The sequence below is a fragment of the Suncus etruscus genome, chromosome 2 (assembly GCF_024139225.1).
Source record: "Suncus etruscus isolate mSunEtr1 chromosome 2, mSunEtr1.pri.cur, whole genome shotgun sequence".
Classification (NCBI taxonomy): domain Eukaryota; kingdom Metazoa; phylum Chordata; class Mammalia; order Eulipotyphla; family Soricidae; genus Suncus; species Suncus etruscus.
This window is the reverse complement of record NC_064849.1, coordinates 33008495-33022982: the sequence shown is the minus strand read 5'-3', so window position 1 is coordinate 33022982 and position 14488 is coordinate 33008495. Positions and strand designations below refer to the sequence as shown.

The following is a 14488-nucleotide window of genomic DNA, read 5'->3' as shown; positions in this document are numbered from 1 at the left end:
GGCTCCCTCTCCCAACCTACCCCAGGCCAACCAATGGTCATTGGGATTGGAAACTGAAGAGAGGCCTAGCTAGCCTCTAAAATCAGAGCTCACTTGGGTGTCTGGAAGGGAGCCAGTGATGTTGTGGGGCTCAAGCTAGCCCCAGAGGGGAACCAAAATCTGGACAGTAGCCAGCCAGACCCTTCCGCCAGAGCAGGCCACGTGTGTCCTAAGGAAGTTTCACAACTCCAGCGTCATCCTAGGATGGGTGCGAGACTTGAGGCTGGCACAGTCCTCTGCACAGCAGCCGGAGGAGAGCTCAGGACCTGCACATCCCTCTTACACCATCCCAACCTGCCGTCTTCATGCCAGGTGAGTGACTGAAATAGTCACAGAGGAACTCTTGGGGCTAATACCATTCTTGACAGCAGCTTGGATTGGAATTCTAGTTGAGTTCCTGAGGATTTGGGGTCTCTGGGTCTTCCTTGGCTCTGAAGGGGACAGGGTCAGACCTATTTGGGATCAACTACCTCCCTTCCCCACGAATGCCTCTTTTCATCCTTCATAGTGAGAAGGTCTGGATTGGAGAATGTGTATGCACATAAAGTAAAGTCTTTCAGAGGGTTCTATTCCCTTTTGCTGCTGCTTGTATAACACTTGTTTTGTTTGGTTATTTTGGGTAGCAATGCTCAGTGATGCTTAGGGGACCATCTGGGTCAGTCATGTGCAAGGCCAGTGCCTTGCCCATTGTACTATCTCTTTGACCCCCATGCTTCTGGGACATTTGGTCAAAAGGGCAAAGGGGTGAAACTGGATGGGCATCAACTATCTAGCTGGCCTTCACCTTGTCACTCTGCTAGGCAAAGGCACATGAGGAAGGGGGATAGTTTTGTCTCTGGACCCCCAGAAAAGCAGATTCCTCACCATGCTTCCTGGGACTCTTCACAGGTGACAGGGTCCCCCAAATTCTGGGTAGGCCCAGCTATGGCTCCATCTCCAGCTTGCCTAGCCCGGAGCCCCAGAAAGTTCATCTTGAAAATGCCTGCCTGAATGAGAAGGTCCCCATCCCGGATGTGGAACCGGTAAGGATGATGAAAACTTCTGGAGGATCTTTCAGAAGAACCAGAATAATCTGTGAATTATTCTGGAGTGGGAGGGCACCTTCCTTTGAGTCTGGTCTCATCCTGCTTTCAGCAGTGGTTCCCCCACCCCTGGTTCCTGCTGACCAGGAAGCACTTAGCACTGAGGTTTAAGAATGATGCTTGGGGGCCGGCATGGTGGCACTAGAAGTAAGGTGTCTGCCTTGCCAGCGCTAGCCTAGGACAGATTGTGGTTCCATCCCCTGGCATCCCATATGGTCCCCCAAGTCAGGAGCAACTTCTGAGTGCATAGCCCTGAGCGTCACCGGGTGTGGCCCAAAAATAAATAAATAAATAAATAAATAAATAAAAAAGAATGATGCTTGGTGGGGCCGAAGAGATAGCATGGAGGTAAGGTGTTTGCCTTGCATGCAGAAGGACAGTGGTTCGAATCCCATATGGTCCCATTCTGGCCCCGAACATGCCAGAAGCGATTTCTAAGCTTAAAGCCAGGGATAACCCCTGAGCGCTACTGGGTGTGACCCAAAACCACACACCAAAAAAAAAAAATGATGCTTGGCGCAGCAATAGGGCGTTTGCCTTGCATGCAGCTAAGCTAGGACGGACCATGGTTGGATCCCGGTGTCCCATATGGTCCCCCAGCCAGGAGTAATTTCTGAGCACATAACCAGGAGTAACCCCTGAGCGTCACCAGGTGTGGCCCAAAAACCAAAAACCAAAAAAAAAAATGATGCTTGTTGGACTGGAATGCTAGCATAGCAGCTAGGGTGCTTGTTTTGCACACAACTGAACTGGGATCAATCCCTGACATCCCATATGATCCCCTGATTTTGGCAGGAATAATTTCTGAGCACAGAGTCAGGAGTAACCCCCCAAAAAATTGTGCTTTCTGAATGAATCTCGGCTTTTCTATGGAGAGGAAAGGGCCTGGAGAGAATTGAGGTTAGAGTTTCAACAACATGTTGCTTCATGAAAGAAAATAATAGGGGACAAAGACTTTTGAAGCAGAGAGGAGGAGACAGCGGCAGGATGGCTTCTAGGAAGTGTTATCAGATTTCAAAACTTTCACAGATAGCCAGGCTGCCAGACTAAGCCTCAGAACAGGAACAGGGGTCCCTAGACTCAGGAGATTCTAGGAGAGAGGGTGGGCGAGGAAGTAGCTCTGTGATCTGAGAAGGGCTGGAGGATGGGGGCCCTAAATCAGGGAAAGGTTGTCCCCAGGGAAGTCCCTCCTTTTGGACTCTGAGGATTCTGCTGAGTTCAGCTGCCTACTTGGGGCCCCTCCAGAATGGGTATCCTCTGTGACTCAGCAAATTCTCCCCTTCCTCCCCACTATGGCCATTCTAGGAATGAAAAGGAGGAGGAACTTATTGGGGCTTAGCTAGAGGCAGGCCAAAGTTTGGCTCAAACTCCCCACATCGAGATCCCTCTCCTTTCAGGGCACCTTTAGCCTTCGAAAACTGTGGGCCTTCACCGGGCCGGGCTTCCTCATGAGCATCGCTTTCCTGGACCCTGGGAACATCGAGTCAGACCTTCAGGCTGGCGCTGTGGCTGGATTCAAAGTAACAAGAGGGGTCTGGGAGATGACTTCCAGGGCAGGAGCACAGGCTTTGCATGTGGGAGCCTGGGTTTGATCCCTGAAAACGCAGAGTCCTCCCAACCTCTACCAGTAACAATCCCTGAGCATTGCTCAGAATGGCCCCAAAATCAATCAAACAAAATGATGGTGTCCAGGCCACTGTGGGAAAGGGGAATTACAAAGATACACACACACACACACACACACACACACACACACACACACACACACACACACACACACACACACACCCTGCCCATCTTGCAGCTTCTCCCAAAAGAGACCAGCCTGGTGGGTCTTCCTCGGGATAGGTTTTAAATATAAATGATCCAGATAGAGTCCACCAGTGCAGCACTGCCAAAGTGACCTGGATATATGGGGGTCTTCTTGCTCCATCTACTTCTCAAGGAGTGGGAGGCTCTGGGAGATTTGTCCCCTGGCTAAGACCTCTCCCTGCGCTTTCCAGCTGCTCTGGGTACTGCTCTGGGCCACCGTGCTGGGTTTACTCTGCCAGAGACTGGCCGCTCGGCTGGGTGTGGTGACAGGCAAAGACTTGAGCGAGATCTGCCATCTCTACTACCCCAAGGTGAGAACCGGAGGTGTTCTAACACCCATGATCCAATGTAAACACTGGCTAGAGCCTCTGTTGGCTGGAGTAGCCTAGTGAGGCCCAAACTACTGCCTCAGAGAATAGCAAGAATGTGGAAAATGCATGCTCCACTCATTTTACAGAAAGAAGGAATGAAGGGAGGGAGGGAGGAAAGGAGAGAGGGAGTTGAGAGGGAGGGAGAAAGGGAGGAAGTGAGCAAGGGAACAAATACTTTTCCCACGCCCTTTCAATTTCCCCTCCATGTTTTCTGTAAAACCTAAAAGAGGACAAGGACAATAGCACAGTGGGTAGGAAATTTGTCTTGCATGCGGCGACCCAGGTTAGACACTGGCACTCCATATGGTCCCTGAGTGAAGTGCCAGGAGTAAGTCCTGAGCACAGCTAGGTGTGGCCCCCAAACCAAACCAAACCAAACCAGCAAACCTAATGACTGTCTTGCTAACATAGTTTTCAGTTTTAAGATGTAGTGCTGGGTAGGGAAATGTGAGGTAGAGAAGACATAGCAAACATAGGGTCCTTCATTGAATAAAGTGTGTCTCTTACTCCTAGGTACCACGTATTCTGCTCTGGCTGACCATTGAGCTGGCCATTGTTGGCTCGGACATGCAGGAGGTCATTGGCACGGCCATCGCAATCAATCTGCTCTCTGCTAGATGGTACTGTCCCAGGAACCCCAGAACTTCCAAATGGGGCCACAAACCATGGCTACTTCTTCCCCAGGCCTTGGCTTGGTTGTGGTAGTGGCCCTGGAGGTTTTTTCCTTTAATTTCTCTCACACAGAGCTGTTGCCCAGATGGGGCAATTGAGACCCAGGAATGTACTATGACTTATTGAAAGTCACAGAGCATTCAGGACAGTGGTACTGAGCCTCCTGCGATGGCCAATTGCTCTCCTGGTCCCTCCCTGGACCTTCTGTCTCTAACACACTTTCAGCTCCCTTCTTCTAGAGCTGCTGAGCCATGTGACTCAACTGTCTAGAAGCAGTATCCCACTCGCTGAAGCCAGGAGCTGGGGACCTGGCCAGAGGGGGCTGACCTAGACTTCTCTGGTTTCAGGATCCCACTGTGGGGTGGGGTGCTTATCACCGTGGTAGACACCTTCTTCTTCCTCTTCCTAGATAACTATGGTGAGTGTGCCTGCACCTTTAGGCATATTGGGGTTGGAAGTGGGGCCGCCCAGCTCTGCTGATTTCTGCTGCTTGGGGATATTGTTCTGAACTCCCGAGCTCTGGTATTTGTTGTTGTTTTTAGTTTTGGGGTAACACCTGGCAGTGCTCAAGAGTTATTCTTGGCTCTGTTCTCATAAATTACTCCTGGCAGGCTTGGGGGCCATATGGGATGCCTAGCAAACGCCTTACCAGCTGTGCTATCACTTCAGCACCTCTGGTGGTTTTTAGCAAGTCAGATTTCTGCTTCTTCTCTAACTTGGGAGTAATAATCACATAGATATCAAGGGGCTGTGGGACTCCTCATCGAGGCTCTTGTATGTTAAACTCTTGGCACAAAAAGCTTTGAGGAAAAAGCTCAAAGTTATTGATGAGGTCATTGATGAGTGCTCAGGTTACAGTTTCGGAATATCTCCTTCTAGGGCTGCGGAAGCTGGAAGCCTTTTTTGGATTCCTTATTACCATTATGGCCTTGACCTTCGGCTATGAGGTAAGGGACCAGAGGGGCAGGCACCTCCCAGACCACCTCTTCCTCAGTGCCCTGCCTCTGAGCTGGAGGAACAAAGCCTGAAGTCTTGGCCACATCCCAGTGGCCCCATCGACTGGGAGTGGGATCAAATTGTTGGTCATGCCCCAAGTGGCCAGGTGGAAGTTGGGAAAGGTTTGCAGGGGCAGGGCATGGTCTAATGGGGCTCTCTTCCTCACCCCCCACCAGTACGTGGTAGCTAGACCATCTCAAGTGGCTCTTCTTAAGGGCCTGTTCCTGCCCTCGTGCCCAGGTTGTGGCCAGTCGGAGCTGCTGCAGGCTGTGGGCATTGTTGGTGCCATCATCATGCCCCACAACATCTACCTGCACTCGGCTCTGGTCAAGGTGAGTGGAGGAGAGAAGAGAGAAAGGAGATGGAAGCTGGGTCCATTGAGGGGCTCCACCTCCAAGACTACAGACTCATCCCCTGGGCTCCATCTTCAAAAAATGTAGGCCGGACATGTTAGAGCCCTCTGTTAATATATAATAATAGGCTGTACTGTGGTGTGGGGGTGGGGGTGGGGTGGATGTCTGGGGTGACAGCTTTGTAAGCAGGAGGTCGGAGAGATGTATAGCAGGTAGATAGTGTACCTGGGTTTGATCCCTGGCATCCCATATGGTCCTCTGATCCAGCCAGGAGTAATTTCTGAGTATACCCCCTGAGAAAAGGTAGATGGTAAAAGGTTGGAACATATATGCTGCTTACGGGACACCCAGTAAAGCAGGTAGGCAGGCAGGCAGACCCCTTGCTTTCTGAGAGCTTGCATCCTAGTACATTATCTACTAGTTTTTGAACCACACCTGGTGATGCTCAGGGGTTACTCCTGAGCACTCAGAAATCGCTCCTGGCTTGGGGGACCATACGGGATGCTTGCGCCACTGCTCTGGCCCCAACACACTAGCCACTTTTGAGCAAGCTGGACTAGAGCGATAGTACAGTGGGTAGGGCTCTTGCCTTGCTTGTAGCTCACATAGGTGTGACCTTTGGCATCTCATATGGTCCCCGGAGCACCTCCAGGAATGACCCTTGAATACAGAGAACCAGGAGAGGAGTAATCATTGAGCATCAATGAGGGTGCCCAAATAAACAAAACAAAACAAACTTTGAGCAAGATTTGTGTTCAGATAATGACACATGAGTGGTTCTATGAGAGAGAACATAACACTGGTGTGAGGAGGGGCTGTTTTTAGAAGAATCCTTAAAGGCCTTTCTTTTTTATTTTGTTTTATTTTTGGGTCACACCCAGCAGCACTCAAGGGTTACTCCTGGCTCTGTGCTTAGAAATCGCGCCTGGGGCCCGGAGAGATAGCACAGCGGCGTTTGCCTTGCAAGCAGCCGATCCAGGACCAAAGGTGGTTGGTTCGAATCCCGGTGTCCCATATGGTCCCCCGTGTCTGCCAGGAGCTATTTCTGAGCAGTCAGCCAGGAGTAACCCCTGAGCATCGCCGGGTGTGGCCCCAAAACAAACAAAAAAAAAAGAAAGAAAAAAAAGAAGAAGAAATCGCGCTTGGAAAGCTCAGGGGACCACATGGGATGCTAGGGATCAAACCTGGGTTGGTTCCAGGTTGGCTGGGTGGAAGGCAAAGACCCTACCTGCTGTGTTTTGCTCCAGCCCCCTGAAAGGCCTTTCTAAATGGTTGATCTTTGATATAAGATGGATCAAGGGGCTGGAGAGATAGCATGGAGGTAAGGCGCTTGCCTTTCATGCAGAAGGACTGTGGTTCGAATCTCAGCATCCCTTATGATCCCCTGTGCCTGCCAGGGGCGATTTCTGAGCATAGTGCCAGGAGTAGTACCTGAGTGCTACCAGGTGTGACCCCCCCCCCAAAAAAAAAAAAGATGGATCAAAAGCAAGATCAGAGAATTTCTGGTGTCGTTTGGTTTGGGGGCCACACCTTATGGTGCTCATGGCAGTGCTTGGGGACTCTCTTCATTTTCCCCAGGAGCTTGTGTTCTAAGCAAGGGGAGCAGACAATACAAAAGCTCTATGGCAGAATTCAAGCGTCATGTCTGAGGGAGCTAGGTAGAGCTGAGTAGAGAGAGACAGGCCAGGCCAATCTTGACCTTCAAGATCACCCTTCCATCACCTGGTCAGTAAGGAACAGGCCTTTGTGACAAGGGAAGAGAAGTAGAAAGGGGACTAGCTGAAGAGGCCTGTCCCATATTAGCCTGTAGGAACTTTGAAGAGATCTGAGATTTGCAGGAACATAGAAAATTGTAAGGGGCCAGACAGTGGACTCAAAGGGCTGGAGCACAGGCTTCAAAAATGGGAGTTCCAGGTCCAACCCCCAGCACCATTGAGAGCAACCTCTGGGCATTGCTAGACGTTGCTCAACCATCTTTTTTTTTCCTTCCCCTTTGACCTTCATAGTCTCGAGATATTGACCGGACTCATCGGGGGGACATTCGCGAAGCCAACATGTACTTCCTCATTGAGGCCACCATCGCTCTGTTTGTCTCCTTCTTCATCAACCTCTTTGTAATGGCTGTCTTTGGTCAGGCCTTCTACCAGCAAACCAACCAGGCTGCGGTGAGGAACACCCCTCCCCTCATTTCATCTCACCCCAGCTCCACACCTGCATGAAGACTTTGCTGGGGATCAAAGGCATTGCAGTTCTGTTCTGCTCTCTGAAACCTGACAGGGGAAGGGATCTCTGGCAGAGAGTCCCTTTTCTTGTCCTTCTTGTCCTATCCCTCTCCCAGGTTCAATCCAGCAAGCACCAGGAGTTAGCTGGACAGCACCAATGAAGAGGGAGGAAAGAGTTTTTTGGGTTTTTTTTTTTTTTTTGGCCGTGGGGGGGGGGGGACACCCAGTGATGCTCAGGGGTTACTTCTGGCTATGTGCTCAGAAATCGCTCCTGGCTTGGGGGACCATATGCGACACTGAGGGATCGAACCTGGGTCTGTCCTGGGTCAGCCGCATGTAAGGCAAATGCCCTACTGCTGCATTATTGCTCCAGTCCCTGAGCTTTTTTTTTTTTTTTTTTAATTCTCAAATGTTTATTTTATTTGAGACTCACACCTAATAGTGTCTAGACTAGAGTCTCTTCACTGCTCTTCACTCAGAATTCAGCCCCTGCAGTGCTCAGACTCTAGCCAAAGCTTTGCTCATGCAAAGCCTGTGCTTGGGCCTTTGAGCTCTGGCCTCTCTCTAGTCCATGACAAATATTTATTGAGCACCTTTAGCTTCTTCCCCTCTAAGCTCTATTTGCCAATTACCCTGCTTCTACCACATGGCTCCAGGTTATAGCTTTTGGGATGTGGGGAGGGGTTTGGGCCATACCCAGCAAAATATAAGGCTTACTCCCAGCTCTGTGCCCAGGGGTCACTCCTGGCAGTACTTAGGCAGGGGGAACATGTGGTGCTGGGAATGGAACTAGGGTTGGCTGCATACAAGGCAAATGCCTTAATCCCTGTCCTATCTCAGCCCCCAGGATAAATGCCAGAGGAAGGCACCTATGTCGATTGTCGCTTTTTGTGGGCTCCCCTTCCTGCCACCACGTACTATGAAGGGAACAAATTCCAGCACACCTGTGGAATCAGAGCATTCTGGGAGATAAGGGCACATGAGTTTGAGTACACAGATGTGGACTGTCATTTTCTTCCCAGACTTCTTTGTGGGTTACCCACCATCACCCACCTAGTGGATATTTACTAAGCTCTTGTTCCGTACCAGCCATAGGGTCTCAGTTCCGGGGATCAGCCGGCATTGGCTCCCTATACCCTCCCTATAACCTTCCTGCAGCTGCAGGGGAGGGCAGTGGGCAGGCAAGAAACCAGCACAGGAGACAAGGAGGGGAAAGAAGAGGAACCAGTGGTGCAGAGCAAAGAAAGAGGGTGATGAAACATAAGGTTGAGGGAGGGTTTCCATCAGCCTCCTAGAAAGTGGAGGAGTCCCTCAGCTCCTCCTAGTTCTCTGGAATACAGGATCTGTGCCCACTTTTTGAGTGAGTCCTGATTAGACTGTACCAATGGTTTGCTCTGGGCTCTGGCTGAATGCCCGGCTCTGGCAGGGTATTGGGGAGAAAAACTGGCAAACCTGAGAACCTGAGCACCGCCCCCTAAAGGTTAGACCATGGTGCCTGCTGGTGTTCTTTGCTCCTTGGAACAAGAACTGAGTTCTACATAGGGGCAGCAACTACCCTGTCTTATCCTTCAACACTGAGATTGAAGCAAGAGCCTAGCAGAGGGGTCTGCCCTGGGGGAAAAGGGGCCTGGGGCCAATTGTCACGTGGAGATGCCAAGTCCAAGAGAAGCTGGCTTCGACTTTAAAAGTTGGCAACAAACCTACATGAAGGGGAAAGGTTGTTTTGTTAGTTAGGTCCATAAAATAAGTCTGGCCAAGTACCAGCCACCAGCATTCTGCTCAGGGCCAAAAAAGCGTGGTGAGTTGCTTTTTCTAAGTCTGACGGTGCTCTCCTCTTTCTCCCGCCCTGGTACCCGCAGTTCAACGTCTGTGCCAACAGTAGCCTCCATGACTATGCCATGATCTTCCCCAAGAATAACCTGACCGTGGCGGTGGACATTTATCAGGGGGTAAGCGCCTGGTGTCTGGGAAGCGGCAGGGATGGGTGGTGGCGTGTTAGTGGGCGGGGCCACCCGTCTGACCTCCTCCCTCCCCGCAGGGCGTCATCCTGGGCTGCCTCTTTGGCCCCATTGCCCTCTACATCTGGGCGGTGGGTCTCCTGGCAGCGGGGCAGAGCTCTACCATGACCGGTACCTACGCGGGACAGTTCGTGATGGAGGTGGGGCTTGGAAACAGAGGAAGGCACGAAGTCAATAAGCATTATCCTGGGGAGCTTAGACCATAGAGGAACCCCACTTTCTTTTCTTCCTTCCTTCCTTCCTTCCTTCCTTCCTTCCTTCCTTCCTTCCTTCCTTCCTTCCTTCCTTCCTTCCTTCCTTTTTCTTTCTTTCTTCTTTCTTTCTTTCTTTCTTTCTTTCTTTCTTTCTTTCTTTCTTTCTTTCTTTCTTTCTTTCTTTTTCTTTCCCTTCTTTCTCCCTCCTTTCCTCCCTCCCCTTTCTCCTTTCTTTCTTCTTTCTTTTCCTTCCTTCCTCCTTTCCTTTTTCTTTCCTTCTTTCTCTTTTTCTTTTTCTTTCCCTTCCTCCCTCCCTCCCTCCTTTCCCCTTCCTTCCTTCCTTCCTTCCTTCCTTCCTTCCTTCCTTCCTTTCTTTCTTTCTTTCTTTCTTTCTTTCTTTCTTTCTTTCTTTCTTTCTTTCTTTCTTTCTTTCTTTCTTTCTTTCTTTCTTTCTTTCTCTTCTTTCTTTCTTATTTCATTTTTTGCTTTTTGAGCCACATCCAGCGGCGCTCAGGTATTGCTCCTGACTCTGCGCTCAGAAATCACTTCTGGCAGGCTCAGGGGACCGTATGGGCTGCCAGGAATCGAACCCAGGTCTGTTCTGGATCAGCCACGTGCAAGGCAAACGTCTGAACGCTGTGCTATCTCTCCAGCCCCAAGAACTCCACTTTAGAGATTAAAAAATTGAGACTGGTGGGGGCCGGCGAGATAGCATGGAGATAGAGACTGGTGAAGGGATTTTTCCCTCAAACTGCAGACCTATGGAGCACCTTCTCCCCCAAATCAGATTCCTCCAGCAAGCCACAGTGGGGAATATACCCTCCCACTTAGGATTGTTCCTGCTTCCCCAATCTCTAATTGGGCTTAGGTGTGCCCCTGACTTCAGAGAAGGGAAAACAGAAGTCTCCCTGGGTTGGAGATGGACAAACAGAGGGTCACAGGAGAGGGAAGACAGAGGGTCTTGAGTCCTGCCTTCGGCCAAGGATCCCTCTCCACACTCAGGGCTTCCTGAAGCTGCGCTGGTCTCGATTTGCTCGCATGCTCCTCACACGCTCCTGCGCCATCCTCCCCACCGTCCTGGTGGCCGTGTTCAGGGACCTCCGAGACTTGTCCGGCCTCAACGACCTGCTCAACGTGCTGCAGAGTCTGCTGGTGAGCTTGCCCCCTCCAGCCCCAGCCTGCGAACAAGAGCCACTGCAGCCCCCATAGTGTGCCTATGTGGGGGTTCCTCAATTCACCGGGCTCAATTAGAAGCTATAGTACAGCAGGTAGGGTGCTTGCCTTGCATGTGGTTGACCCGGGTTCTATATCCGCACCCCCAAGGGGTCTCCGGAGTCCCGATGGGAGTGATCCCTGAGCACAGCTCAAACAAAACAAAATAAACCACCAGGCTCTCATCATCCCTGTGGCCAGTCAATAGGAGGCTCCTGTTCATAGGAGCCACCATGATCCCATTTTGGAGATGGGAAAACTGTTGCCTATAGTTAGGTCACTGGGGAGGCCAGGCTGAGATTCAGGCTCACAGTCTGGGGCGAGTTACCCACTCTCTCTTGCCCTGGAAGGGCTCAGTGGGCTTGGGGGCCTTGTCTCTACACTGATTATAGAGGCTAGAACATAAACACACAGGTTGTATGTACATTATAATATATAATATATGCACACATAGGGGGCCAGAGAGATAGCATGGAGGTAAAGCCTTTGCCTTGAGTGCAGAAGATCGGTGGTTCGAATCCCGGCATCCCACATGGTCCCCCATGCCTGCCAGGGGCAATTTCTTTTTTTTTTTGGTTTTTGGGTCACACCCGGTGACGCTCAGGGGTTACTCCTGGCTATGCACTCAGAAGTCACTCCTGGCTTGGGGGACCATATGGGACACCGGGGATCGAACCATGGTCCATCGTAGGCTAGCATTGGCAAGGCAGACACCTTACCTCTAGCGCCACCACCCGGCCCCACAGCCTTTTTTTTTTTTTTTTTTTTTTTTTTTGCTTTTTGGGTCACACCCGGCAGTGCTCAGGAGTTATTCCTGGCTCCAGGCTCAGAAATTGCTACTGGCAGGCACGGGGGACCATATGGGGCACCGGGATTCGAACCGATGACCTCCTGTATGAAGGGCAAATGCCTTATCTCCATGCTATCTCTCCGGCCCCCAGGGGCAATTTCTGAGCACAGAGCCAGGAGTAACCCCTGAGCACTGCCGGGTGTGACCCCAAAAACCAAAATATAGATATATGTATATACACATATAATATTAATAATATATACACAGGCTAATTATAGAGCCTGACACCCCCCCCCGGGGCGGTGTTCAGATGGCGGGGTCTCTGAGCACCCCTCTTCTGGCTCTCTCCAGCTTCCCTTTGCAGTGCTGCCTATCCTGACCTTCACTAGCATGCCCGCCCTTATGCGGGAGTTTGCCAACGGCCTGTGAGTACCCCAGTCCAAGCACTGGCCTTATCTTCTGATCTTGGGTTCTAATTCAGTGAAGCTCAAAGAAGCTATAACAATGGGGGAGAGGTGCACTGGGGAGCCTAGGTTGGATTCCAGGGTGGGAGACTTTCTGGAGCCTGAATTCAGAAATGCTTTAGGGTGAGGACACCTAAAGCCCAGAAAAGCTGGTTTTGAGAAGTCCCATTTCCCAGCCCTGCTCCAGGCTGCCAGTGGGCATATGAACTTCTCTCCCGTTTTCCCCCTACCCCACCAGGCTGAGCAAAGCTGTGACTTCCATCATCATGGTCCTTGTCTCTGCCATGAACTTCTACTTCCTGGCCACCTTTCTGCAGAAGTTGCCCCACCGTGCTTACTTGGGCCTACTAGCATTGCCAGCAGTGGCCTACCTGAGCCTCACCGCCTACCTGGTATTAGGGGTGTGCTCTGGGGAGAGGGAGACCCCAGCTGCATCCCCCCCCTGGGTTCCCACTCATGTATATCCTCTTCCAGATCTGGACCTGTTGCATCGCCCACGGAACCACCATGCTGGCTCACAGCTCCCACAAGCACTTCCTGTATGGGCTTCCGGAAGAGGGGAGTAAGAAAGGGGAGACCACTGGATGAGATTATGTGGCTGAGCTGCATGGTGGGCTGGACCTAGGTGGCCCCTTGTGGAGGTAGCTGTAGGAGAGAGCTCAACAGCAAGCTACACCTGTGGATTTTAGAAACCTATCTTTTAGAGCTGGACTCAAGATGGGTTGAGGATACAAGTGACTTCATCTGTAAATTGGGGACAAGCTAAACTGCAATGTCAAGGAAGCCCTTTAACACAGGATGTGGTATTACTTGGGAGAAAAAAATATTATTCCAAAACTAGGAGGCCAGAGAGCTAGTACAGTGGGGTAGAATATTTGCGTTGTATGAGGCTGACCTGGGTTGGATCCCAGCATCCAATCTGGGCCCTGCACAGCCTGGAATAATGAACCAGGAGTAACCCTTCAGCACGGCAAAATGTGTGGCCCCAAAATAAACAAACAACACTTTTTCCAAAAATATTTATAAGGGACCACCGTTTTGGGGGATAGGATGCAGCCTCCAGATTAAGAAATTATTTTTATTTGGGGGAGAGTAGGAGAATACCTGGCAGTATTCTGGGGCTACCCCAGGCCTAGTGGCATTCTAGGGTGTCCGGGGTGGTACTTAGTTAGGAATGACACAAATCTGAGCCTCCAGCATACAAAGCCAGCCTCTGCTCAGCCCCAAACTGACGCTTTCAAGACTCTGATGAATGCTAAATAAACGCTGGTTCGTATCTTCCCTAAAATAACAGCACAAAAATCGCTTGAACCGTCCAGAAGAGCAGTCCGACTGGGGCACCTCAAAGCTCCCCTACTTACTTTATTTATTTATTTATTTATTGGTTTTTGGGTCACACCCAGCAGCGCTCGGGGGTTCCTCCTGGCTCTGCTCAGAAATCGCTCCTGGCAGGCTCAGGGGACCATAGGGGCTGTCGGGATTCGAACCACCGACCTTCTGCATGCAAGGCAAAGGCTTTACCTCCATGCTATCTCTCCGGCCCCAGCTCCCCTACTTTTTCAGGGAGTAAAAAGGACTCTGAAATCCAGCGCTCAAGACTTTTGGGGAGCCCAAGAGTCCATGCCTCGGAGGCCTAATTCATTTACCATCTCCCCAGGGGCCGGGGCGGCCGAGACTCCCACGCCGACTACTTAACGTTCCTGGGGCGCGGACTCCCCAGTTCCCTCGAGGGGTGGGGACAGCCCAGGAGCGGTTCCCCGAGCCCCTTCCGTGGAGCAGGACGCGGAGGGCCGGCTAGGCCTTGAGCCCCGGCGAAGTGGGGTGTGTCTGGGTCAAAAGAGCGGCCGTGGGCGGGGAACCCCTTCTGAAACCCGGAATCTCCCGTGGGCACCTCTTCGCCCGGCGTGGAAACTGCACTTTACAGACGCTCCCTGGGCGGTTTCTAGGCTCCCCCAGTCCCTCCTCCGGCCGCGTCTGGTTTCTGGAGCCTGGCCCGGCCGGCCTGGGGGAAGCAGGGGAGCAAATGCAGCTAGGCTAGGAGTGGCCGCTGGGCCTTTCCCCCTGCGTTGAGTCTGGCTTTTTTTTTTTTTTTTGGCGCCGGGCCTAGCTAGACGCCACCCCGCTTTTCCCGGGGATCCGGCGGGCTGGCGGGGCGCTCAGGTTGGGGTGCCTGTTTATGAGAAGAATTTCCTCTTTTTCTTAAAAGGGCAACTGCGGGAGTGGGGCCCGCTCGGAGAGGGCCAGGGACGCGTCTAGCTCGGGG

At 51.6% G+C, this 14488-nt stretch overlaps 1 protein-coding gene across 1 annotated transcript; it reads left to right on the top strand.

Annotated features, from left to right (window-relative positions):
- The first annotated feature begins 289 nt into the window (after window positions 1-289).
- On the top strand, window positions 290-12833 carry SLC11A1 (solute carrier family 11 member 1). Its single transcript, XM_049768066.1, has 15 exons — window positions 290-351; window positions 928-1061; window positions 2519-2641; window positions 3125-3244; window positions 3818-3924; window positions 4324-4394; window positions 4856-4923; window positions 5149-5304; window positions 7332-7490; window positions 9407-9496; window positions 9586-9705; window positions 10762-10911; window positions 12113-12186; window positions 12464-12617; window positions 12700-12833. Exons 1-15 carry the CDS (start codon window positions 345-347, stop codon window positions 12811-12813), a joined length of 1647 nt encoding a protein of 548 aa, XP_049624023.1. The 5' UTR covers window positions 290-344; the 3' UTR covers window positions 12814-12833.
- The last annotated feature ends 1655 nt before the right edge of the window (window positions 12834-14488 follow it).

Bases quoted from the DNA above. Each gene is read 5' to 3' on its own strand.
- SLC11A1 (XM_049768066.1), top strand. The intron at 10,912-12,112 runs GTGAGCTTGCCC...GGCTCTCTCCAG, and splicing joins ACGTGCTGCAGAGTCTGCTG to CTTCCCTTTGCAGTGCTGCC. The intron at 12,618-12,699 runs GTATTAGGGGTG...ATCCTCTTCCAG, and splicing joins TGAGCCTCACCGCCTACCTG to ATCTGGACCTGTTGCATCGC.